Raw genomic sequence first — 27,677 nt, 5'->3', positions numbered from 1 at the left:
CTTAGCCAGAGAGCAGGCCTGGAATGAGGCCATCAAGTGGATTACGGCACGGCAGCTGACAAACTAGAGCTTCACTCCTCTCTGTGTGTGTTCATGTACAGTGTATGTGTCTTCCTTCTGAGATGGGGTTGCAGTAGTTCTTATTACACTTTAGGAGCCGCAGGTGCAAGAAACACAGGAGGCTAAAGTGACAATAGCGAAGCAGATAGCGGCCAAATGCAATTCCAGTTTTAGCAGCACTGCTCCTCCCCCCCACACCCTCTGGTTTTTCATCCTTGGAACAGGTTTTTATACTCTGGCTAAGTGCACTTTATCTGATGAGCCAGTTGGGAGAGGCAGCTAAGATATTGTACACAGCTACAGTATGAATTAACAAATCAATCACTCACGCGGCCAATTAATCAATGAAACACACAGTCGGCTGTTCTGATATTTGCTGCATAAGCTTTGGCACTGCAGAGGGAAATACAGCACGTTTCAAAACAGAACCAGATGATCCGATTTGAAGAAATATTTCATTTTCGGTAACACATGCTGTCTCATTCACAGAGCACTGTCTCATTCCAGTATGTGCCAGTTGCATCCTACAACCTATTAGTATAAACAATAGTATGCTAAAATTGTCATGATATATTGTTGTTGCAGTTGGTGTACAGAAAAAATCTGTATAGTTATGGAAAAAGTGATCTAGTGATACCTTTTCTTACCATTATCTGATTACGCAAAAATCCAGTATTCTAACTAACAAGTGCAGGATAAGTAGCCAAATCTGGATATTCCTCAGTGTTTTAGAGCCTCATTCTATGGTTTTACTAGTTGGGGAGCTATTTTGTAACAGGAAACTGGCACTATAGTGTATTTTGTGTCACTGCCACATTCACTGTCCTGCTCTTGTGAACACTCACTAAAGCAGCAAATGTGTATCTATCCACTGCTGAAAGTAGTTCCTAAAATGGCTCCTAATTACACTGACAAAGGCTTTCTAAAAACTACAGTGCACAGCCTTATTAGGAAATTAATAAGCCTCTTATAAACATGAAGCTCTAAATTTGGGGCCTGTTTGTAAGGATTTATATCTTGAGATGGAATAAATGGACACAGGAAGTCAGGAAAGTATCATTTAGTTAGAACAGAAATAATGTTGGTTACTAATGATACAAACTAACATACACTACCGGTCAAAAGTTTGGGGTCACTTAGAAATGTCCTTGTTTTTGACAGAGGAGCCGTTTTTTTAATGAAGATAACATAAAATGAATCAGAAATACAGTCTAGACATTGTTAATGTGAGAAATGACTATTCTAGCTGGAAATGGCTGATTTTTAATGGAATATCTCCATAGGGGTACAGAGGAACATTTCCATCAACCATCACTCCTGTGTTCTAATGCTACATTGTGTTAGCTAATGGTGTTGAAAGGCTAATTGATGACTAGAAAGCCCTTGTGCAATTCTGTTAGCACATGAATAAAAGTGTGCGTTTTCATGGAAAGTATGAAATTGCCTGCGTGACCCCAAACTTTTGAACGGTAGTGTAAATCTTATCGTTGGGGTGCGATCAAAAAGTTCTGGGACTACTAGGAGCACACAAGCATGAGACCGTGTGAGATTGCACTTATATAGATGACGACTGGTGAGCGCACATTTGTGATCTCTCTATAGACCTCAAACTGGAAAAGAGAGGAAAACATCACATTATGTGTCAGCCGAGGACTTTGTCAAGTATCATCACAGGCGTTGAGACGTGGTTCTGCAGCTACCATAGAGAGAAGAAACAGCAGTTTCCACAGTAGAAGGGCCTTGAATAATCAGGACAGGTGTGCACCAGCAGCATGCTCATTGTTTTCTTCAGTATTTACATGGGGATTCATTCCCCACTGTTAGACTGTCAAGGCAGAGTTCTACTGTAATGTCCTGAGGTGTCTGTGGGAGAACATTTGGTGCAAATGACCTGAATTGCCCCGATTGAATGTGAGTGCACCAACAGCACTGCGGGCCTAGTCACAGTGCAGTGATTTTTTGGCCACAACAACACAATTTTCACTTTCCACTCACCCTACTTGCAGGATTTGGCTCACTTTGACTTCTTCTTTTTCCCCTAAAATAAAAATTCAAGTTGAAGGTCGCCAATTTCACACAGTTGACGAGATTCAGTGCTCAGGTGCAGATGGTTTTTGACATATTTAAATAATGTGACTTCTAGGGAAGGCTGCACAGTGGCTTGGTGGTTAGCATTGTAGCGAGAAGATCCCCGGTTTGCATCCCCGCCTTCTTGGTGTCTTTCTGCATGGAGTTTGCATGTTCTCCTAGTGCATGTGTGGGTTTTTTTCCAGGTTCTCCAGCTTCCTCCCACAGTCCAAAAACATGCTGAGGTTAATTGGTAACTAAATTGTCTGTAGGTATAAATGTGAGTGTGATTGTTTGTCTCTATATGTAGCCCTGTGATAGACTGGCAACCTGTCGCCCTACGTCACCTGGGATAGACTCCAGCCCCCACGACCCTAATGAGGATTAACCGGTGTATAGATAGATGGGTGGATCTCTAGGGAGCATTACAAGTGTCGCAGGATCACTGGGAGCTGTGAATCGCTGCACACTGAGACTACACTTAAAATGCTTAAAAGACAGTTTTTGCTTGCTTCCAAGATTTTCTAATCACTATTTGCTTAAACACTACAAGTCAAAAGTTTGGACACACCTTGTCATTCAAGGCTTTTTACTTATTTTAGTGCTGTCAAACAATTACATTTTTAATCAGATTTATCACAAGGTTGCTGTGGATTAATTTAGATTAATCACAATTAAATATAACTCATTTTTAATCTATATTAATGCCGTTTCAGTTTGCATATAAAAACAGACTCAAGAAAAAATGGTATAACCAAGATGATTATTATATGTCACTAGTGGATGATTTTATGTCACTAGTGGATGATTTTATGTCACTGGTGAATGATTTTATGTCGTTAGTGGATGATTTTATGTCACTGGTGGATGATTTTATGTCGTTAGTGGATGATTTTATGTCACTAATGGATGATTTTATGTCACTAGTGGTTGATTTTATGTCCTTAGTGAATGGCTTTATGTAATTAGTGGATGATTTTATGTCACTAGTGGATGATTTTATATCACTAGTGGATGACTTTATGTAATTAGTGGATGATTTTATGTCATTAGTAGATGATTTTATGTCATTAGTGGATGATTTTATGTAATTAGTGGATGATTTTATGTCATTAGTAGACGATTTTATGTCATTAATGGATGATTTTATATCACTAGTGGATGACTTTATGTAATTAGTGGATGATTTTATGTCATTAGTAGATGATTTTATGTCATTAGTGGATGATTTTATGTAATTAGTGGATGATTTTATGTCATTAGTAGACGATTTTATGTCATTAATGGATGATTTTATATCACTAGTGGATGATTTTTTGTAATTAGTGGATGATTGTATGTCACTAGTGGATGATTTTATGTCACTAGTGGATGATTTTATGTCACTAGTGGATGATTTTATGTCAATAGTGGATGATTTTATGTCAGTGAATGATTTTAAGTCATTAGTAGATGATTTTATGTCATTAGTGGATGATTGTATGTCACTAGTGGATGATTGTATGTCACTAGTGGATGATTTTATGTCACTAGTGGATGATTTTATGTCAATAGTGGATGATTTTATGTCAGTGAATGATTTTAAGTCATTAGTAGATGATTTTATGTCATTAGTGGATGATTTTATGTCACTAGTGGATGATTTTATGTCATTAGTGGATGATTTTATGCCAGATCAACTGCCCATTTGCGCATGTGCGGCGGCATGCGCAACAGAAAGTCTACTTGGACAAACTGCCCGAAATGCGTTGCCAGAGACGTTTCAGGCATTTTGAATCAGATTAATCATGATCATGCATTAATCCGCATTAACGCGTTAATTTTGGCAGCCCTAATTTATTTGTATTATTTCAGATTAATGCTTTTTTTACTTACATTATTCCATTTGCATCCTTTTATAGTTTGTATTTCTTCTGTATTAATCTACAATGTACAAAATAATTAAAAAAAAAAAAAACATTGAATGAGAATTTGTGTCCAAACTTTCGACTGCTAGTGTATATATTTTTTATATCTATGAGTAGTTACTCAATCATCATTAACAGCGCAGTCAAAAATTAAGCATATTTAATATGTATGCTGACCCCAGGTCGAACACTATGCCGTTCACACTTGCTTTGAAGAAGTATGCAGTCTGAATTGCAGACGCACATTAAGCCGTCCATGATGCAACGGTTGAATTAGAGCAACCTTTGCACAAGCATGAAGACATAATTTCAAACATCACTTAAGATGAGAGGCAAACCAGCCTGTCTGAGCTATCAAATTAGCAGTTACATCATGTTAACTGAATGAAGGAGACGCGGAGAAAAAAATAAAGGCTACAGTATCCTCAGCTATCCTCTTACATCCAGTAAAGGAGCTATTCAACCAGCAAAACTGGAGGATCTGCATGCTGTTTGCTGATACATGTCCTTGAGGCATTTATCAAGTTTTCGTTTTTTTTTTGTTTTGTTTTTTTTTTTTAACATGAGGGAATTTGAGACTGTTAGAGAGCAGAAAAGGGGAGAGGGGAAAAAAAAAAAGTCATGGCTCATTGTCATGCTTAATCTCCGGGTCAATGACACCATCACCATGCCAACCCCTTCTATCGCCATGGAAACCAGCTTTATTGCATCGACAGGTTAGAGAAAAGCCCCTATTACCGAGGTGTGGTATGTGTGTCTGTTTAACAACCCTGCACTGCCACCTGTCTTGTATCCAATCGTGCCCTTTGAATGACATTTAACGCAAATGATACTTACTCAGAAAAAAGACTGACATATGAGCTGTGTAATAAGATGGACTATTAGATCCTAATTTTGAAAAGCCAATTACTGTAAAGAGTCTTTGCATAGAGTCTGGAAAACCAGAAGAAGACATGAAGGAGATGTGGAGGTTAGACTACATACCAAAGCTGTTCTTTTGATTCTGGAGTACAGCGCAGCCCTGAATAATTTGTGGAGGTGAATTGATGAGCAGTGCATGTGAAGAACAGAGCATTTCCAGTTGTTGCACAGATCCTATGTGACAGCAGGAAACACACCTACACTACATATGTCAATCCTTCTCCTCTGTTCCCTCTGCAGTGTTTCCACAGAGAGAATATCAGTAATCAATGCAGCTGTAATTTTGCTTTTCAGAGATTTTTCCTCCATCTTTATTCTTTCTTCCGTTCATCCCCCTTTCTCCCCTCTGATCCGTGCAATGGGCTCTGTGACAGTTGTTGTGGGCGGCCGACTCCCAGAGCAGCCTCTCTTTGAAGTCTCCTCTTACGGCCATGTGGATGTGTGCATGTGTTAGCTGGGGTGGACAGCACCTGAGTGGGTTAAGGTATACTGATACTAATGTTGTGCTGGTTGCAAGTTGATGAAAGACAATGAGACAAATTAAAATTCAGCAATTAAAACGGACACCGAGATTTGACCGACACAGCTACATGCAAGTCGACAAATAAACTAAGGGCCAATTTACGCGACAACGGTTTCAGGATGAAATGCAAAAAACAGAAACGGAATTTTTCTCAAATACAACAGCCGCCGTCGCAATGTGAACGAGTAGCCAGAGTTTTCAGTCAGGAGTCACCCTCCGCTCTGTGCATTACACTTTTATTCTAGTTGCCATGTGCGAACCGGATGACAACAGTAATGATGGCGGATTACCGTGTTGGGCTTGTGCTGCTGAATCTACTGAATTTATTGAATCTCATTCAGCGAAATGCGCATTTGTTCATTTGATCAGTGAAGACGCATTCAATATCTACGCCAAATAATCAGCCCACCTCTACACCTACTTCTGGTCTCTGGATCCTTCCAGCATTCCAATGTAAATGCAGATTTTTACTTTTTTACTTTAGTTATGTGGCGATCGCCGTATGTTTGTCTGTTTGTCTGTCTGTTAGCAACATTACTCAAAAATGAACCAACTGATTTGCATGAAATTTTCAGGGAAGGTCAGAAATGACACAAGGACCAGTTTATTAAATTTTGGCAGTGATGCGGCTTATAGTCTGGATGCACGGATTTCTTAAAGATTTCTGTATCATTGTGAAACAGTGGCATGGCGTCACTGTAACTATGACTACAAGTGAACACTACGTCAGTTACCTGCTGACGATCACATGATTGCGATCCTACTACAAATCCACCGCTGCGGACTTATCGGGACTTATCCGTCGGAAATGATACAAGGAACAATTGCTTAAATTGTGGGGGTGTTTCTGAGTCCCATCAATTCCTGCTGCCCGCTACATATTTAGGTCATGTGATTCGTTATCCGTACCTAACGTAAACATACATAACACACGCTTGTGCTCAGTGCAAGGTCATTTTGTGTGTGGATACATCAATAATAAATGGCCACATTCTATGGTGCCGTGATTTCTGCCACAAGTTTTTTCAAGATTTCAGCTGTTGGAATTGATACGACTGAGCAGCCTTGGTGGAGTACTGCGCTCTCTGAGTGCTTTTCTTTTTTTTCCAGTTTGTTGTTGTGTAAACCCAACAAGGCAAAGGAAATACTTTTGTGTTTTCGGGTGAAACGTTGTCATGGGGGGGCCTAAAACGGGGCCTAAAACACACAGACTAATATCTACTGTACGTCATTGCAGAAAGAAGGAGACCCTAAATTCTGCTGACGTCTTCCCCGTCCCAACATATATTTCTAGGTCTACCACCCTGTAAAAATAAACAACGGTACTCTGGAGATGGCCCAGACAACCCAGAACTGTCAGAAATGAGGATCCAAGTCCCTGATCAAAGAACCCGCCGCCACTGCTTGAAGCTCCCCAGTCCTGGAAACGGGGCCGGATGCCCTGTGTGGCGACAACGGGGAGTCGGACAGCAGGGACCGAGGCAGCTGGCATTGACAAGTCTGAATGAGACGGAATTCTGTACAGCTATTGTGGGCTCCTTAGCATAAAATCCTGCATTCACCACAGAGAGCAGACCACTATAATATGCCATTAAAGATTTAACCGGCCAGATGGGGAGGACGTGCACTATACATGCATGTGTGCGTATCTCTTCAGTGTGTGCACGTGTAGATGAGTGTAAGCAGAGTGTATCACCCAGAGTTAGAGTACACCCAAACTGATTCTGAATCTCATGACAGAGAAAATGCCTCTAGTCAAGATGCTCTGTTTGCTCCTGCGCGGATGTGTGTTTGTGCGTTTGAAAAGCAGGATAGAGGAAGACAGGTGCATCAGAGAGAAGAAGAACAAAGGGCTACTGTATGTGTGTGTGTGTGTGTGTGGACCTGAGTTTAAACATGTGTGTCTGCTTTCCCTCGGTGTTTTGTGTGGTGTTGCTCGGGTCAGTTGGGGTTAAGATGGTGAAATTGCAGCAGGGACAGAGGGCGGCGAGACAGAAGGGAATGAATGAAATCAGTGCGGCATGTACAACACTACACCAAACAACAAGCCAGGAGCACAAAAGAGGGAGGCTGTGTCTCTTCCTTTTAACTCACATCTGATCATTTCAGCTCAGTTTAGAATGATTGAGCTTAGATTGTACAGTCTAACATCACATGCAGCGTCTCCATGGGCTCAACGGGCTGCATTGTAAAACTGACAAGACCCTATATCCAACGCACCCTGTGATAAATGGGGTCTATTCAAGCTTTCAGAGAACGAACTAAGTTTGTACCTAGCTCCCCATACTGGTGTTGGTGTTTTCATTGTCTAGAGATGCCATTACAAGCCATAAATTAGACTTAAATTAGCATTCTTAGCATTGTTTCTTTAAATTAGCATATTCCAGCACTGCCTGAGGGTTGTACTATGAAGCAAATTCAACATAGTCAGGCTTTGTTTTTGCTAGCTGGCTCAACAAAACCTGAAACCCCAACAGAGATAATAGCTATCATGATGGGGGATATCAATTTTCTCTGTGCATGTTCCCTTTAAAGGCAGTTTTTGATCATATGATTCTTCTTCGGCACAAAATAAACCGCCAGCATGTCGCCTAGTTCAATCAAAAAGGAACAGGTTGTTAGAATAAAAAATGTATTACAACAAAAAGCACTGTTACTACACATGACGCAAGAGAGGAATGCTGGCAGGAAAAATTTTTATTAATAGATTTATTTTACCGCTTAGTGCACTCCCAGTGTCTCCTGCTTATTTCTAACTTGACAGCATCAGAGCTCTTAAACTTTCAGCTTCATACATTTAAAAATGATACTTAAGAAGCGCATTAAGGTCTCAACGAAGGCACTTAATAAAACATACAAGGAAATCACTTTAGCTTTTGGCTAAACCATAATAATACTACTAATGTACTAAACTACTGTAACTGCAGGGCTTGAATCTGTGGAATATTGATGTACAGCTAAACAGACTTGCAGATATGAGGTATTTCCTCAGCTGTATCACTCAGCGATAATACGGTGAAGAAACGAATTAATGAAAAGGTGGTGCTTCTCCCTAACCCATTATTCTGTCTTTGTAGAAGACCTGTTTTTCCTGGTTGGTTGTGTGATTTCAGTAGAAGTATATGGTTGTTTAATGGCTTTTCTGCATATCTGGTTGTTGAGTGCACCTTACCTGTGATGACTTCAAAATTTCTGCTACACAGCCGCCATCTGGCTTGCATATCCGTAGGATTTTCATTTCTATTTAGTGCAAATTAAGTTAAGTTAAGCTGACTGAGCTCATTTCCTGATTCTGATACTTACATGCTGTTGATTTACGGATATGGCTGCTTACTGTGAAAACAAACGCTCAATTCTGAGTCCATTCACAAGCTTTTATTTTCAGATCTTTTAACTACAGATGAGTCTATATTGGCCCCAGATTGTATTGAGGTTGGTGTATGCTCAAGATGCCAATTTATGCACTATGAATGTACTTCTGTGAGTTCCAATTTAACTGTGCTGCAGCCAAACAAATGAGCTTTTTTAAAAAAAATGGAAGGCTTTCCCAGTGCAATTTCTCTTGTTTCTAAAGCAGCTATATCAGTTGCAACCATGTTCCTGGAACAAGTGATATAAGCCCAAAATACAGAGCATCTGTCCACTGGAAATAAGTAAGAAAAAATCATCAAAATGCAATTTTTTTTTGTAGTGAAGTGTGTTTGTGGCAGACAGAGAACAGGGACTTCTGAATGAGACGGGCAGCAGGCTGCAGTGCATGTGAGGTGGGAGAGGGAGGAAATGCAAAACTCAGTCTGGGGAAGGGGATTATGCTCCCTGGAGGCCAAGGCTCCCGTTGTACCCATAATGCATTACGTCTCCCTGTGATCTCTCACCTCAATTTAAACCTCTAGAAACGGATCTGTTCCATTTGAATAATTCACCGTCAATTTCTCTCCCTGTCGTCTTCCTCGCTGTCCTCCTGTCTTCATCCTTTCCCTTCCTTGTGCCTGTTTTTTTCTTCTTCTTATGTGGTCTAAAATAATCTCAGAAGATCACTGAAATGTCAGCCATAATTACGTATCATGCCAATCTCTTGCCTCGCAGAGATCTTTGCACATTGACTCTCAATACTTTACAGTGTGCCTGCATTATTTGCACTATGGTAAAAGTGACAATGCATCTTTTCCACATTTATGTAATTGTTTCATTTGCTTTTTATTATTCTTAAAAAGGGGGGGATTTCACTCTCGTAGCTGAACACGTTAAAAACAGATAAAAGAGAAATCCACATCGTCAAATTGTCCGCTGTCTAACAGAACAGACACATTACTTGGACACTGGGCCTGCATATGAAAGCTGCAACCAAAGAACTTCAAACGCTACTCTATGTCTTGGTCAGGATAAATTTTCAATCATGCAACAACCCAATTAAAAGAGTCATCTGCAAGAAAAATTCGATGACACTCTTAATAAGGTAATTTCACACACTACAATTAGATCCTGAGTCGCACATAGCCTGCAAACAATTCAGTCTTAATGCTATATCAAAACCAAGTAATTAAATATAAAGGGATGGTGGCAGAAGAAGACACTGATGTAACAGATTTTCTACATGGTGTGTAGGTCAAACAGATGTAAATAAATCATTACAGGTACTGCAACACGTGAAGCACATAGTACTCACAACAAAACATGGTCCAGCCGAGGTCTTTAGACATTCCTCCAGAAGTTTCATTCTGAGTCGCTGCAGCTCTGGACTGTCCCACTCCTCTGGATCGACGCCCCAGTACAAGTCCACCACCTGAACACACACACACAAAAACACACAAAGACAATTTAAACACTGGAAACTGTCCTACAGCAACTGAATAGAAAGTGTTATATATTGGGGTTCAATACCGGGTTGGCCGGTCGATTGGTTGGTCGATATACTCTCACCTGACCAAATTCTCATTAGTCGGATATTTTCTGGTGTTACTTTCATGAGGAGAAAACCACTTAGACCGATTGTTTTCAAACAAGGGTTGCCAAAAAGTAGAGTATAAACTTTGCAAATACCAGAAGACATACCACAGCTCAAAAACCAACATAGCATATTACCTAAAAATCTTAAGCTGACTTGTCAGTGTTTCATTCCTAAATAATTCTTGTGCCTGAATGACAAGTTGCTACAACATTATTTTTAGAAATCTAATATAGGCAGATTTACATATCTATTTATTCTCTTTGGTTGATAGGAGCCTCAGTTTTGTGCTGAGCACAGGTGTGTGTTATGCATGTGTACGTTATATACGAATATCGAATCGTGTGACCTAAATATGTTGCGGACTGCAGGAATTGATGGGACTCGGAAACACCCCCACAATTTAATCAATTGTTCCTCTTATCATTTCCGACGGATAAGTCCTGATAAGTCCGCAGGGGTGAATTTGTAGTAGGATCGCAATCATGTGATTGTCAGCAGGCAGCTGATCTAGTGTTCATTTGTTGTCATAGTAACAATGACGCCGTGCCGTTATCTCGCAATGATACAGAAATCTTTAAGAAATCCATGGATCCAGACTATAAGCTGCATCACTGCCAAAATCTAATAAATTGGTCCTTGTGTCATTTCTGACCTTCCCTGAAAATTTCATCCAAATTCTACAATCCATTTTTGAGTAACGTTGCTAACAGACAGACAAACAGACAAACCAACGCCAATCGTCACATGACTTCGCCGATGCTCGGCCTCCTTGGCAGAGTAACAAAATTAACTTCAGCTGTAGATTTATAATGTGCAGACATATGGTTTAAATTTTTGAGTGGCCAGTTTCCAAGCTCACACTTAAATGTAATAAGCTTAGCTGTGTTAAAAAAAGGAAAATATCATTTAGGGAAAGAATTATTCGCATTAATTTAAGGAAAACCAACACCAGGTTTTGCAGGTTTATAAAAGAAGCTGAGCAGAATTAAACAAGAGAGAGATAGTTCAGGTAAGGATCAGTGGGTTTAAACTCTAAAATCAGAGTAGAACCAAAGACAGTCCTGTTTTTAACACTAATGTTCACACACACACCTGCTCCGTGTCACCAAAAACCTCTCCACCAGTCTCAGAGAGCAGCATGAAGTCATGACTGATCCCACACACACAAACTCACACATTCTCCCTCAACACATTCGGCACAAGTTTTGGCAGTTGAGACAATTCCAACTGTAAACACGCCACAAGGGGCATCTCCCACCGGAGGAGAGAAGGCTGAGGAGGTGCCTGGAAATGTGTGTGTGGCCTACACTACAGTGCTGCTGGCTCGGCCTCTACTAGGGGGCCCTCCTATTGGCAGCTTTGTGGGTCTCAGATAGCTTACAGTCTCCTGGTCTGGATCTGACATGTGGCTAACAGTAGGATGCATCATGTCTGACGGCCCTGGAACCCTTATGGATGAGAAGCATAGGAGATGGATAGATGGATGGCTATGGCTGATGGGTTTTTCTTGCTTGGAGGCTCACATTCCACTCCCCAGAATGTACAGCGTTCGTTTTCACGTGATGCTTTTCCCTCTTTGTCTTTTGCTAGTCTGTCTCTGCTGGCTGTGTTTGAGGAGTAAAAAGTAGGAGGATGTTCGGGGGGATGAGGTGAAGCCAGTGATTCAGCGGCGAGGGCTGCTGTCTTCCTTCATGCTTTGCTGCTCCCCAGACTAGCTAGTTCAAATGAGTTTAGCCTGGCACAATGACTGACACATCCGCAGTTTGGCAGGGAACAGCAATGACTGACAGGCCTGTAAAACCGGACAGCACTGAAATTGAGAGTGTGGGACTTTGCGTTGACAGCCCGGGAGATAGTCGCCTCCTCCATTATTGCTATAGCAGCGGGAGGGCCGGAGCTACACCTCAACTCATCTGCTTGATTGTTGTCGTGCACCTGTGAGCAGCTGTATTTCTGTGGAGGGTAGACAGCTGTCAACTAGCTGCATATTTCTTCCACAACCTAAGGCTGCAGCTGAGAAAGATTTTCATTAACAATTTATCCAGTGTCCCCAGTGTCTCACATTTGAGAAGCTAGAACCAGAAGACAAAATAGTTGGTGATTAATTGTCTGGTAAAGCTCTAATTGTTTTAGCACTGCTAGCAGAGACATAAATATGTGAGCACGGATGTGGGTTAAATAAAATTAGCTGATTAAGTACAGTTAGAGGCCCCTTTTCCTTATCCTCAACCACCAGAAAAATATTACTTTGGAAAAATTCCCACTCAGCGGTGCGCACGCATGATAAGAATCCCCTCATGTTGGCCTGTTGTGAAAAACTCACTGCTTGGCACATCAGTCACTGTGTATCAGTGTCACTAATCTACTTCCATCACACGCGTGTGGGGGACTGCAACGGCCTTGTGTTGACAAGGACCGGAGGGAAGAGGAATGGAGCGAGCTGAGCGCCTCTGATTACGCTAGGTTTCTACTGGGTTCCAGCAGGTGATTGGGAGGATGCACGGTAATTAAAAGCCAAATGAAGACATTAGTCATATCTGTTCACTGTGTGCATGTGTGTGGGGAGGATATACTGATTAAATTTTGCCCCGTTACCTGCCGCGCTTCACCGAAGTACGGAGGATGGGGAGATGGATGACAGAGGACAGAAACAGTCGAGGAATGTTTATCCCAAACAGGCAAGGGCACGTAAATGAAGCTAAGAGGGAAAGTATTTGGAAGGGGGATTAGTTAAGGAGGGCTTTTAACGAAGCAGGCACCGTTAGATGAAGAAAGACTCCCGTGGGACTAGAATTTGGCTGGAACTGCCTCACAGTTTCCTTGTGTCTTTTCGCCCTCCTTCTCTCTTTTTCTTTCATGCCAACTTCGTCTTCGCTGCTCCTCTCTGATTACTTTCCAACGCCGCACTCTTCCCCTAAACTACAGTAGTGGGGGTGCCATTGCTTATGTAAGAGACGAAGCAGCTTCTGCTAAGCAGCTTTCTAATGCCCTTGGAAGGCGTTTGCCCATGGCGGGTCAAGTGCAGGAGAAGCCTTTTTTTTATTTATTGAATGTTAGACTATTAGACTTTGGGATTATGCCCAAGATGCCCAGGAAGAAAGGGCAAGAATTCAGGCGGGAATAAGGCGAGAAAAACCACACCAACGGAAAGACTCTCGGGCAAAAAAACAACAGTAAAAATAGATACAGAGCCAACATAAATATATCTTAAGCTCTCGGCTCCAGGCAGTTTTTATTAAGAACATGTAGTAAATCTCTAAGAATGTCTGATGAATACTGGCCCTATGTTGCTTGGGGAAAGTGCAAGTTTTAGCTCCAAATATAAAATGTCTACTGTGATATGAAATGCAAACAGATTGATTACATGGAGAGAGACAGCTGAGCAGGGGTTTTTGACTTTAATGTTAGATATCTTAATGCTACATTACTAATTTCAGTAGTAAGAAGTTGAATTTAAGAGCTTGAATCTAATAGAGTTGATTCAGGTTGTCAATAATGAGTGTTGAGAGGAAATTTCACATGCAAGCCTTGGAGGAAAATCAAGCCCTGATGCACTGGTTTAATCATGGCAAAGTATTTATGATGTTGCAGCTCAGTCGTATCAAGTTAAGGTCAAGAGGCAGTCGAACACATGAGGAAATGAGATCAACAGCAGAAGAGAAGATAGGAAAACTGCATTTTCTATGGCAGAGGAGTCTGCAAAGAAACTCTAAGGCTGCCAACATCCTTAAATGAAAGCTGTTTTTACACAGCTTTGGGACCGGCCTTCCTAGTGTGACTCAAGGTTTGTCTTCTTAATAGCATCCACGCCAGATGGAGGTACTTGAGCACTAAATGAGAGAGGACACAGCTTGGAAGCTACTCAAACCAATAAGTAAACCCAAAAGAAGAGTTGTTGACCAACATGGGTGTGATGTAAACAAAGGGTCAGTTTAAGCTAGCCCGCATGTGGACACTGCAGCGAATTATAATTCTAGTGCTGACACAATTCCTCGAGTAATTCGATTGCTAAAATTCCTCGAGGCAAATTTCTCTGAATCAAGGCTTCGAGTCCCGACCCAGACTTCATCGTATGCGGACCTGGACCTATACTCAATAAATTATTGACGGGATGCTTCTATTTTAACTGGTGCAGCTTTTCTAGTGTTTACAGCGTTGGTTTAGCAGATCAGAGGACTGAACTACGAAGGCAGTTTAACATAGTCCGACTTTCTTTGCGCAAGTAGGCTTGACAAAAACTAAAACCTCAGTCAGAGTTAACAGGTATGAAGATGGTTTGCAACTTTCTTTGTTAACTCACACTTTCTGCTTCAAACTCGTCACACAAACAGGAGCGTTTAACGCATCATTGGACTCGTTTTCTGCACAAAATGAACCGAACGTAAATAGGTTGTTTTAATGAAGAACAATAAGGACATGTACAATACAAATGTACTATACTATATATGTACTATACCACTATACTATACGATGTATGTACAATACCCCTGTACTATAATATATATGTACAATACACCTGTACTGTAATATATATGTACAATACACCTGTACTATAATATACATGTACAATACCACTGTACTATACTATATATGTACAATACACTGCAGATATTCGCCCGTGTTCTGCCAGGATGGTTATTTCTGTTGTACAGCGCGCTCACTTCTGATTTTGATGCTATAATGTGCATGCCAAGTGCAGAATCCAATTACTCGATTAACTCGAATAATCGATAGAATCCTCGATTACTAAAATAATCGATAGCTGCAGCCCCAAACAATTCATCTTCTTGTTTGCACATTACAAACATTCGCAAAACTTATTTGAAAACCCGCTGCTACCACAGTCCTCTTCAGGAAGGCTCAGAGAACAGACTTAAACCATAATAAAGTTAAAGACGTAAAATTAAATTGTTCTCCCTTCAGCTGATATTGCCTGTGGGACAATCAGTCTTTAGACCATGCAGTCAGGATGCCTGGCAGTCATACTTTTTCTTAAAATGAATGTTCTAATATATGAGACAAAAATAACTTCTTCTTTATCCTTCTCTTCCCTTCCTTTCTGCCTTATAACCCAATCAATGTGGACATTTCTACAGGCACCAAAACAATTTTGTTAGAATGTAAGCATTTTCAGTTGAATGAAAGTGTTTATATCCTGGGGCCTACAGACTGTTTTGCATTTTAACTAAGCATAAACCTGACAGGATACACTCTGCAAGTCAATTCTAATGGTGTAAACGCACTGTTTGCACTTGGGGGACCAGTTGCTCGGAGTACATTCATTTCTCTAATCTGAGAAACTTTGCCTGCAGTGTATCATTTGGGTAGCACTGTGCTTTAGCCGTTTTAAGACATGGGATATGTAACATCGCTGGCTTCATCAACACTGTTGCTCAGACGTACCTACGAAGGAGATGAAGAGACAACAACATGATATTTGTAAAACACACAAAATCCTAGATTGTGACTCAATATGAGCTCACATGTGAAAAGTATACAGTGTGACTTGCTGTTAGAATCCTGTCTCCATGTCTGGGATTATATATAACTAACCCCACAACCATCTTTGGAGATGCTCATATGGATGTTGCTAGCGTTTGATGCTGCTGGAATGTAATAAACTCAGAGGAAAGACTCCTCCAAACAGCTGGAACCAAACAAACTAAACTTGAGCTTTGTTGGTGTTTTATTATCCGCGAGAGTCGGCACTGTGATTTTAATCTGTCTTTATTGCAGTAAAGTTTTCAGTGTTTTAATGTGAAAATACAGGGCAACGTGAAAAGGAAATGACTCATTTTTTACAACAATACAAAGTGCTGCACCTCTAGAAAGACGGCACAGCAATGACAAGAAGTAGAGGAAACTGTGTGGTATGTTATAATGCCAAAAATCATACAAGAAAAGAGGTCAATTTCTTGGGTTATTCATTTTACTAAAATTATCTATGGATGAATGTACAATTTAGAGTTACCAGTGAACCTCAGCATATTTTTGGACTATCCCCGGTTCGTGTCCCGGCCTTCCCGGGATCTTTCTGCATGGAGTTTCCATGTTCTCCCTGTGCAAGTGTGGCTTTTTGCCGGGTATTCCAGCTTCCTCCCACAGTCCAAAAACATGCTGAGGTTAACTGATGACTCTAAATTGTCCGCAGGTGTGAGATTGTTTCTCTATATGTAGGCCTGTGATAGACTGGTGATCTGTCCAGGTGTCCCCTGCTTTCACCCTAAGTCAGCTGGGACAGACTCCAGCCCCCTACGTCCTAATGAGGATTAAGCGGTGTATAGATGATGGATGGATGGAGAGGATTAAGCGGTGTATAGATGATGGATGGATGGATTTCCAGTATTAGTAATACCTGTGGGCTCTTGGAAAATGTGGATGTTTATTTCAAGTTTTTGCAATTTTTTGCAGCAGCTAGCTGACGTAGTGTTCACTTGTAGTCATAGTTACAGTGACGCTGTGCCGCTATCTCGCAATGATACAGAAATCTTTAACAAATCTGTGGATTCAGACTAAGCTGCATCACTGCCAAAATCTCATCACTTGGTCCTCGTGTCATTTCTGACTTTGCCTGAAAATTTCATCCAAATCTGTTAGCCGGTTTTTGAGTAATGCTACACACAGATAAACAGACAAAACGTACACCAATCGTCACATAACTCCACCGCGTTACTTGGTGGAGTAATAATAACAATTGATGGCTCCACGTGCTATAAGTATTTACAACTTTCATATTTAATGTGTTTCCATACTCTCCCCAATCTAGTCTCTGTGAACATGGCCTTCACTTCAGCTCAGATTACGTGAAAAATCTGTGAATTTTTGTCATGCGACAGTTGGTCAGAGCTGAATCACAAATGGCTTCTCAGCTGCACTGAGGAATCCCGCATTTTTTGCCTTTCACAGAATTTGGTTAGTGCAAATGATTTATTTTGGGGTATTTTTGAAATTACAACATGTGGATTTTAAGGAAATATAAGCTTAGATCTGGTAAAGTTTCCTGACAGAACCACACACTACAGATGAGTAGTTCAAGGACTGCTGGAAAGTCTGCAAACCGTGCATGCGAGCGACTCCATGCATTCAGACTTGCTCTGCATTTGAACAGAAATGTTACTTGGCCCTGCCTGGTTAGACTGCCATTGCAACTTTTACAGAAAAGTTAACATGGCGCTCATTCAGGCGTTAAGCCGACATGCTCAGATGCTCCCATTTTAACGGAAAGGAGAGCATGTCTGATGGGGTTTTTTTCAGTCAATGAGCGCATTACAGACTGCAGTGGAAAATAGCTGTTTCTTAGTCATTCTGGCCACATGGGTGAAAGAACACTGGGGAGAGCTCAGCCTGCTTGAGGGTAAGAAATGTAGGAAGTGTAGGTGTTACTAGACAAAACAGCATTAGGATTCTTAAAAGTTCTTAAACATCTCTAAAAACATGCCCATTTGCTATCAAATTTCACAGAAGTATGGTTTTTAGAGGCATATTTCTTTTAACAGATTAAGTGACAGGAGTGAAAATACAACCGTCATGGTGGAGGTAATGACAGCTCCTCTTTACAGAATGAATGGGTTATATGAATACACAGTAACTGAGGTCTTAGATATGTTTCATATTTGATTTTGGATCTTTTTTGATTGTCTCTATCATTCCTGAGGCAGCAAGTAGTATGCTGATACATTTCTGTAGAGAGCAGTGAATAGAGATGGTGGCCCACTGCCAATAAGTGGGAAAAACACACACTGAGAGAAGAATGAGAAACAAGAAATATGGCAGCCAGGTAAACAGATGGGAGAGTGACAAATAAGTTGGGTTCATGCCACATTTCATGCTTTTGAATTGTTTCTCCTTTTCAAATCTTTAACTTCTGAAGTTTCAGCCTGAAGAGAGAGATGAAACATATCCTGGTAAATCTTTTTTGTCAGTGAAAACTACATTTTTATCCAATTTTTCACACAAAAGCAGCTAAAAAAATGCAATTACGAGCTTTTACATTTTAAGTGGGTGACATAGTTTAAGAGCATCTTTTTTTTATTGACAAAGCCAAATTGACAGGCGCTTTCCCCCTTCTTTTTAAGAGCAAGCATAATAGAATACATGAATAGTCTTTCTTTTTTTAAAATCATCGTGAAATGTCGTCTCCCACCTACGTAAAAGCCGTGTGAGTGACAGCTGTTATACAGATCTGCACAGCTGTGGCCAGAAAACTTTCATTAGAGTTGCACTGCGTGAGTGGGATGGCCAGCAGGTTTGGCAACCGCCGATATTATTAAAAGAACTGCTTTCAGTGGCCCCGAGATTCAGTTTAACTCCTGCTTGTGGGAGGAAGTGATTGTATTGTAAGATGATTTATGAGTCGAAGAAATACAAGATAGGTGAGAAGGGGAAGTGGGATTTTAGAGCAGCGCGAGACGAGGAACTGACATTCCCACAATAAAAACTGGACTAAGGAGCAAATCTATGGACTAATCCATGTCGTAGGAGGAACCAGTCAATAATACTGCAGCAGAGTCTCGCTTACGATCCCCTGCAATAATGCTGGGGTGTAAAAAATTTTTACTTATTAACTGCTTTAGTGCAGTTTTTGGCTAGAAATACGTCCAGCAAATCCTGCAGCATATACACTACTGTTCAAAAGTTTGGGGTGACTTAGAAATGTCCTTATTTTTGAAATAAAAGCAGCTTTTTTCAATGAAGATAACATTAAATGAATCAGAAGTCCAGTCTAGACATTGTTAATGTGGTAAATGACTATTCTAGCTGGAAACTGATGATTTTTAATGGAATATCTCCATAGAGGTACAGAGGAACATTTCCAGCAACCATCACTCCTGTGTTCTAATGCTACATTGTGTTAGCTAATGGTGTTGAAAGGCTAATTGATGATTAGAAAACCCTTGTGAAAGTATATTAGCACATGAATAAAAGTGAGTTTTCATGGAAAACATGAAATTGTCTGGGTGACCCCAACTTTTCAACGATAGTGAAACTTTTGTCTGCTGTCATAACTAACATTTAGTCCACCCTGACTGATAAAAATGGGGCTGTACAAACATTAGAAGCACTTCTACGTATTATTTAAATCAAAACATGAGCTCCACAAACTGTAGCCTTGAATATTAGTTCCTGTCAAAACCAGTTTCAGTGAAACTAAACACGAACCTTCATAAAAGCAGGATTTATTGTACTTCTGTTGGACTGGATGGAAGTGGTTTCAACAAAGTGTCTATTAAACTGGATATTGACTCAGAGTAGACTCGACATCCAGAAGCTTTCAATTTTCAATAAATTCAGCTCAGTTTTATTAGACACCTCTGATACATCTTATCACACATTGCAATAACAATCTTAAATCTCTTTTTATTATTGTCTTTCTTGGTTATAAAAATTACAACAGATTAGGGCGATACAGCTGAAGAAAAAAATCTGTCACAATACAATGTTATATTTCAGTGGATCTTAAGAAATTTTGATGCTTTTTAATTACATGTTTTATAAAACACCAGGAGAAAAAGGTTTAATTAGAATTTAACCATTCTAACCTATTTATCAAGGAACACGGGCAGTAATATTAAACAGTTACAAATGAACAAAAATAAATTTGAATGCATAAAAAAATAAGAATTTTATGTGGAGAGCAAGGGAGGGTAAAGGAGCTTAGCTGTCAGGGGTTATGATAGGCTGTTAATGAACCAAAAGGGGTGCCTGCTTTTTAAAAAAAAAAAGATTTATTATTAATCAAACTTTGTATGTTGATTATAGTTTTTAATGCATTTAGGTGAAATTATCAAAAATTATATCAAATCCTATTAAATAATTTTCTTATTGTTAATGATAAACAGTCACTGCTACATATTGCTATTGCTTTATCACCTACGGCAACAGCAGATAAATAAATGAATTCATACCTGGAAGGGAAAGCAGTCTGGTTGTTGCAGAAATCTCATGATCATCAGTAGCATATGAGCTAAAATACAAATTAGCCTCCTCGTGCTTTGTAGCAGGTTTTCCCCACAAAGACACTAGCAATGGATATGCTAATATAATGCAAGAAATAATGGATTTGCTGATTTATGATCAGAAGTTAGCAAATTATTAAAAGTATTAGCATTTGATTTAACTACTACACATTAGAGGTCTTAAGAGGTCAACCTTTTTGGACCCAATTCAAAACTGACTAATGACCAATCCACCAACACCTGATAATGTATGCATGAATGAATATTCAAAGAAAGACAATCTCCTCGACGGTTAGCACCATTACCTTGCAGCTAGAAGATCTCCAGTTCATGTCCCTGCCTTCCTGGGATCTTTCTGCATGGAGTTTGCATGTTCTCCCTGTGCATGCGTGGGTTTTCTCCAGGTACTCTGGCTTCCTCCCACAGTCCAAAAACATGCTGAGGTTAACTGGTAACTCTAAACTGTCCATAGGTATGAATGTGAGAGTGATTATCTTCAGCAAAATGTGCATTTGTTGCGCCATTACTGCAATCAGCGAAGACGCATTCAACATACACGTCAGATAAGCAGTCCCTCCCTCAAGGTCAGACTACTGAGATCAGCGGCCTTTGCAGTGGCATCATATGGCTCCGAATCCTGGACTATGAAGTCAGCAGATAAAGTGAGATTGGATTCTTTTGAAACGTGGTTCTACTGCAGGATCCTGAGGATACCATGGACAGACAAGAGAACAAATGCATCTGTACTCATGGAGCTAACAGTCGAAATAACACTGCGGGCTAACATCATCACAAGGAAACTCAGCTACTTTGGTCATGTTGCCAGACATCACTGTCTTGAGAAAACAATCATTCAAGGGATGGTTAACGGAAAGAGAAAGCGAGGTAGACCTGCAGCGAGTTGGCCTGACGACATCAAAGAGATCACAGGAACTGGAACAGCAGCGGCTACTAGAGCTGCTGCTGACTATAGACGATGGCGCTCCCTAATTTGAACCACACCAGCATTTCCTTATGCTACGTGACTTCAGAGAGAGAGAATCAGTCTACCTCTACATCGGGAGCTTCTTCTGGTCTGTGGAGGAATGGGTAGTGGTCACATGGGATGTGCCTCTACAAAGTTACGTTGCCGACTACCAGCCTGGCATGTTTTCAGTCCTTCCAGAGTTCCAATGTAAATGCTGACTTTTTCATTCCGTTGTCGTGTAAACCCAACAAGGCAAAAGAATTACTTTTGTATTTGTGTTTTCAGGTGGAACGTTATCGTGTAAAGAAGGTCTAAGTCAGCTGGGATAGACTCCAGCCCCCCCACGACCCTAATGAGGATTAAGCGGTATATAGATAATTGATAGATGGATGGATGGAGACCCAATCCAAACTGTAGTTGAAAAACACTGAGAGAGAAAACTGGCAGCAACAACGATGGACCACCAACTAACAAGCAGTCGCGGTGGAAACTGCAGTAATGTATATAATTTGACCCTGCAGATAACAGCTCCACTGTGTCAAAAAACACACATTTCTCCTGAGATGATTATAACACAGCATGTGTCTCACTATCGCCTCTGTTTGGGTATTAGATCCAAGATAGGCAGCACTACGATGGGACCTAATTAGGTAAGGTTTTACATAGAAGCCCAGATTAGCGATGTGAGACTGAGCAAAGGGGTGATAACCAATTATTGCAGGGAAGGCCAGTAAATAAATCAGATGGTATTTGAGACTCAACCACAAGCATGAAATCCAGCGGTTAATGTCTGACCAATAGCTCCATATGGTTAGAGCCTGGACATTTAGCTTCCACTGAATGAAGCCGTATGAGACCATGCCAAGCCAACAGTAATATAGTGTGGTTAGAGAGACCCTCATCCTCCATGCATCTCTGGCATCACTCCACCGTTTTCTCCATTCCATTTTTTAAAAAACGAGCATACGAATGAGTGATGAAAGACAGAAAAAGCAGGAAACATGGGGATAAAAATGGTAAAAAGGGATCATGGTGCCTGATCCCCCCGCTGCTGCTGTGCACTGACTGAATGAGGACGCAGCCCTCGGCCTCTGGGCTGGATTTCCGTGCCCCTAGCCCTCCCTTTCCATCTCCCACGATCCTTCTCCATCCTTTTAAGTGAACGTTCTGGATGGAAACTGAGTCAAGTGATGAGGGACCGGGGAGAATTGGGTTTCATCAGCTTGGCATATGTGTGTCAGTGTGTGCCAGCGGATGTGTGTGAGAGACGGAGTGTGTGAGAGAAGGGAGGCGGGATCACACATAAATTACAAGTCAAAGCCAAAATATGAATGCCACTAGACAAAGAATCTACTCACGCTGCAAAACACCGTATATAGGAAATCGTGCCTGATTTCACGCGTGAAATGATTCATCATGTCACTGAACAGATCATTATTAAATTCTGGTAAACCGTGATTTCAGCCGAGGTGCCAATTCTCACATGGCGTGGGTGAGGATGAAGAGTGGAGGGAGGGTTTAGTCGAGGAGGAGGATGGAGAGCAGTGTAAGTGAGTCACAGTATTAACTCCCAGGCCTTCTGCATAATCATTCCAGCTCATGCTTCATCACAGCGAGCTGAATCACCAGACAGGCACGTGGCCACAGATAGCAGAGCCAAAACGTCTCTGCTTGAGTTTACTTCAACGATCTTGCATGTCTGTATCTCGTCACGCATGAAAGATGTTGGTTATTTCTTTTTGCTTAATTATCGCAGCCTTTATCCTTTAACTCTGAAGTTCATTCATGTAGATTGACTCAACTGGCTGTAGGTGGAGTCTGTACTATGAGAGGCTTTTCTTTCAACACTGCTGTGCACTTCATTCAGGGTTGAAACGTGGAATGAAATTGACTTTGGTGGGCATGTACAATGCTTTAAATGAATGGAACTCCGTTGCATTCAGTAACCGGCTGCTCTGCTTATGAAAGCGTGTTGATGAATATTTGCAAGAGGCTGAGCTTAATAATAACTGAGGTTTTGGTATCAGCAACAACAGTTGCTTCTGAATTTCAATCACTTGCAATTTTCTTAAAACAGGCCTCTGTTAGGAATTGTGATTTCACTCTGTGATGTTTGGCTGCACAGTGAGTCGGTGGTTAGCGACAAGATCACCGGTTCGCATCCCCGCCTTCCTGGGATCTTTCTGAGGTTAATTGATAACTCTAAATTGTCCATAGGTGTGAATGCCAGTGTGACTGTTTGTCTGAGTGTGTTTGAAAGCGTATGTTTTTGGACTGTGGGAGGAAGCTGGAGTACTCGAAGAAAACCCACGCATGCACAGAGAGATCATGGAAACTCCATGCAGAAAGATCCTGGGAAGGCCAGGACACGAACCGGGGAAGGTCCAAAAACATGCTGAGGTTAATTGGTGATTCTAAATCAGGGGTGTCAAACATACAGCCCGCAGGAAAACCGACCCTCAAGAGAGTCCAATCCGGCCCGCAGGATGACTTTGTAAAATGTAAATATTGCAGAGAAGACATTCACTGTAAATTGTAAATTTGGAAAACTATAAATTTAAAATTATTTCTAGACCATGACAAGTTGTTTTGATCATAAAGTAAAATACTATATTACAGATTGTTCTTTTGTCATTTTGTGTCTCATTTTTGTAAAATTCGGTCTTGTTTTTGTTGTTTTTTTTTGTCTTTTTCTGTCTGATTTCTATCATTTGTTTCAGGTTTTTTCATTTTGTGTTTCCTTTTTGTCTTGCTTGTGATTTTTGTCTCATTTTTGTCATTTTTATGTTTTCCTTTATTCATTGTTTTGTGTATCGTTTTTGTCGTTTTGGTTCTCACTTTTGTAATTTTTTGTCACATTTGTAGCGTTTGCCTGTTTTTTTGTCGCTTTATAACATTTTTCTCTAATTTTTTGCCTCTTTTTTATTGTTTTGTGTAATTTCTCTCATTTTTGTCATTTTGTTTCTCGCTTTTGTCGTTATGTGTCTCATTACTGTAATATTTTGTCTTTTTTAATGTAAAATATTATATATCTCTAACATGCTTCACAAGAGACTGTGATGTGGTGAAATGCAATAATTCTGCCAGTGGGTTTGAAAGGCAAGGCGTCTTTTAAAAACATGCAAAAAATCACACCATTTATTAGAGTCAAAAACTGTAAAAATCTAAAGAATCCACAGATTATAAACTTTCCGACGGCCCTCAAACTACTCATCTGTGACATCCCATTCCAAACTTGACTAAATCTAATAGTAATAACAGTGATATCAAATGTCATATCATGGTTTATGACATTCTAACTTTAAGACATTTTTGAATTTTCCTCTACTTCTAGAAATGGCTGTGCTTGTTAGAAGTGCTCGGGGTTCAGGTGGTTAAGAAAAGTGAGGAAATCTACCTTACATAACAAAGAATGAAACATTTCTTTGACTCCAGCCATAAGTTGTTCCGCTCCCAAATGTAAAACTGCCACAGTAATGCATGAAAGTGAAAGTAGAAGTTGTGTGTGAACCATGAAATGTTTCACTTTTCTAGAATTTAAACAACCGCCATCACACAGGGTTCCCTTAAAAATGTATCACAACTCTCTCAATAAAGCTATTCAGAGCAAAAATCATTCACTCTGACCGCCATTAACATTAATAAACGGGCAGAGAGAACTTTGTACTGTAACACACACATAATTGCACTTCCTGCATAGCCATACATTTATTCAGACAACTTTATTGATCCCAAGAAGGGCCACTCATTTGCAGCTTACTCAGTCCATGAACATGAAATTTAAGACTTATAAGCAAGGTAGTTTCATGTCAGAGGCAACAGATCAATATACAGGGGTCAGTATGAGGGAGCAACATGCAGCAGAAAAACATTTGTTGTAGTTTATAGGAATAATAACTAGTGTAAATAAACTGAGTCTGAGAAAATAACAATCATTTAAAATCATATCAGGGTTTAACAACCTGGTAGCAGATAAAATGAAGGAGTCGGAGTAGCAGTTCCTTCTTCTAAAGGGGGGAATATAACGCTGGTCTCTGGGCATTACTGTAAATCCATTCGACAAAACATAGACAGAACTGGCTCATAATTACTCCGCAAAGGAGGCAGAGTTATGTGACGATCGGCGTTGGTTTTTCTATCTGTCTGTCTGTTAGCAACATTACTCAAAAATGGATTTGGATGAATTTTCCGAGGTCAGAAATGACACAAGGACCAAGTGATTAGATTTTGGCAGTGATGCGGCTTATAGTCTGGATTCATGGATTTGTTGAAGATTTCTCTATTATTGCGAGATAGCGGCATGGCGTCACTATAACTATGACTACAAGTGAACACTAGATCAGCTGCCTGCTGACGATCACATGATTGCAATCCTACAACAAATTGACCACTGCGGATTTATCAGGACTTATCCGTCAGAAATGATACAAGGAACAGTTGATTAAATTGTGGGGGTGTTTCCGAGTCCCATCAATTCCTGCTGCTCGCTACATATTTAGGTCATACGATTCGGCATCCGTACATAACATACACATGCATAACACACGCCTGTGCCCAGCGCAAGATCATTTTGCTTTTGGGTACATTTATATTAAATGGCCACATTCTGTGTTGCCGTGATTTCTGCCATGAGATATTTAAAGATTTCATCCGTTGGAAATGATACAACGACTGAACAGCCTTGGTGGAGTACTGTCTCTCTGAGTACTATTCTTGTTCCTTTTATATGTTGCTGTTAATGTTTGCTGTACGTATAGGAAGACTGAATGAGATGTCCAGTGCTGGTATTGGAATTATTTTGACATATATTGTGAAATGTGTTATGGTTTTAGTGGGAATGGGAATTTTGTCATTTCCTTTCTAGTGAAATGAATAATATAAAAATGAAGATTTTTGCTGCAGTCCGTACCGAACAAGCATGCTACCTTACATCTGGAGAACCAGATTTCGCACATTGGATCATCTCTGCAGCACCACAATGCTTTATTTACAACGCTGTGTTTCCTTAACATACAATGCAGAGTTTTTTTTAGCCGCCCCATGTCATCCTATAAATGAGTTTTTACCGTCTTACCTCTTCTGTTTTGTTCATGTGTTCAGAAAGAGAGGCAAGTGAGATTGTGATATAATTCTACTTATAAGTTTACTCTCCCATTCTAATATGGTTATGCATTATTTATTTCTGTAGGAGTACAAGTCTTGTGTGATGGAAGATTTTGTGTGTCTTTTTTATAGACTGTAAAGGACTGTAATAAATGGAGATTGCCTCCAAAAAAGACCTATGTGTTGGCTGAATTAACACAACGCAGAGAAGAGAAGCCACCGATTACACTGCCATAAGCCTGCTGAAAATAATCACAATCTGTTGTTTGTGTTCTTACTGAAATAGCATGTAAAGAATGGAAAAACATTTTTTTTTGTGACTCCAACATTGACTCAAATCTGAACAAAAGCCAGCGTGATAATTGTGCATATGGAGGAGGTACTCTAAACACTACTGTACTTAGTCTTGTTACAAAACCTTTAGACGGAATATGCTTGGAGCTGTTTGTGATCCAGGCACTCTTAGCGTAAAATGAGAATTAGCTGCCGACACCCTGCTGACTACAGTTTTATGGAACAATTCAGGGGTCATGAGTCCCCTCATCGGAAACAAATCTCCACAAATCCTTCCAGGAACAATCTATGGCAGAAATCTCCCACTGACTTGAGGGCTCTCCTGGATTTGTTAAACAAACAAACCACTGATAGCGATCTTTCCGTGTACACCGATGCTGATTTGCAATGCAAATGATCTCGATCGGTGGACACCACGGGGAGAATGCGGCAGTTCTCCGACAACAACAAAGGGAAAGCCCTTGCATCATGCTGCCTTATCCACAGCTCGATTCGTGCCAGCCTTCACCGAATGAAGCCTTATCTCTGCTGGCCTTCTGTCCGCTTAAAGGGACAGGGACCACTGCATGCAGGTCTTTGGGGGAGGCCTCCCGGCACTGTACAGCTGTGTAAGCCATGATGTTGATTTGGAGGCACTTAACAGTCAGTACTGGCAAACTAAAGCTTTGGAAGTAACAGTTCTCTGGAGCTGTTGGATTGTGGGACTTAAAAAAAGAAATTTAAGACAAGAAAAGAATCATATAGTTACCTGGAATTCAATGCCATAGTTCTCCCTGCAGAAGTCTCGTAGTTTGGGGTAGACGTGCTCTTTCAGTGCGTTCCTCTCCGCCTCTGTGTCTGAAAACAAAATACGAAGGAAATATTCAAGAACAGCCAAACTTACACGGCATGCTCAATAGACGGGAAAAGATTAAATGAAATATGCAGGACA

The 27,677-nt window shown here is 40.5% G+C and overlaps 1 protein-coding gene across 3 annotated transcripts in view; it reads right to left on the bottom strand.

The window, feature by feature from the left end:
• The window catches only part of LOC111571088 (NACHT and WD repeat domain-containing protein 2), a 68,332-nt gene that overhangs the window by 22,757 nt on the left and 17,898 nt on the right, over positions 1-27,677 (bottom strand). For all 3 annotated transcript variants that reach the window (XM_055007881.1, XM_055007880.1, XM_055007879.1), the window contains exons 3-4: positions 27,495-27,583; positions 10,145-10,261 (exon numbers count right to left, since the gene is read on the bottom strand). In XM_055007881.1, the coding sequence (XP_054863856.1) occupies positions 10,145-10,261; positions 27,495-27,583 (206 nt within the window). The remainder of the gene's footprint in view (positions 1-10,144; positions 10,262-27,494; positions 27,584-27,677) is intronic.

The sequence above is a fragment of the Amphiprion ocellaris genome, chromosome 23, assembly GCF_022539595.1.
Source record: "Amphiprion ocellaris isolate individual 3 ecotype Okinawa chromosome 23, ASM2253959v1, whole genome shotgun sequence".
Taxonomy (NCBI): Eukaryota; Metazoa; Chordata; class Actinopteri; family Pomacentridae; genus Amphiprion; species Amphiprion ocellaris.
Note: the sequence above shows the minus strand (reverse complement) of the source record. Positions and strands in the feature narration are given on the sequence as shown.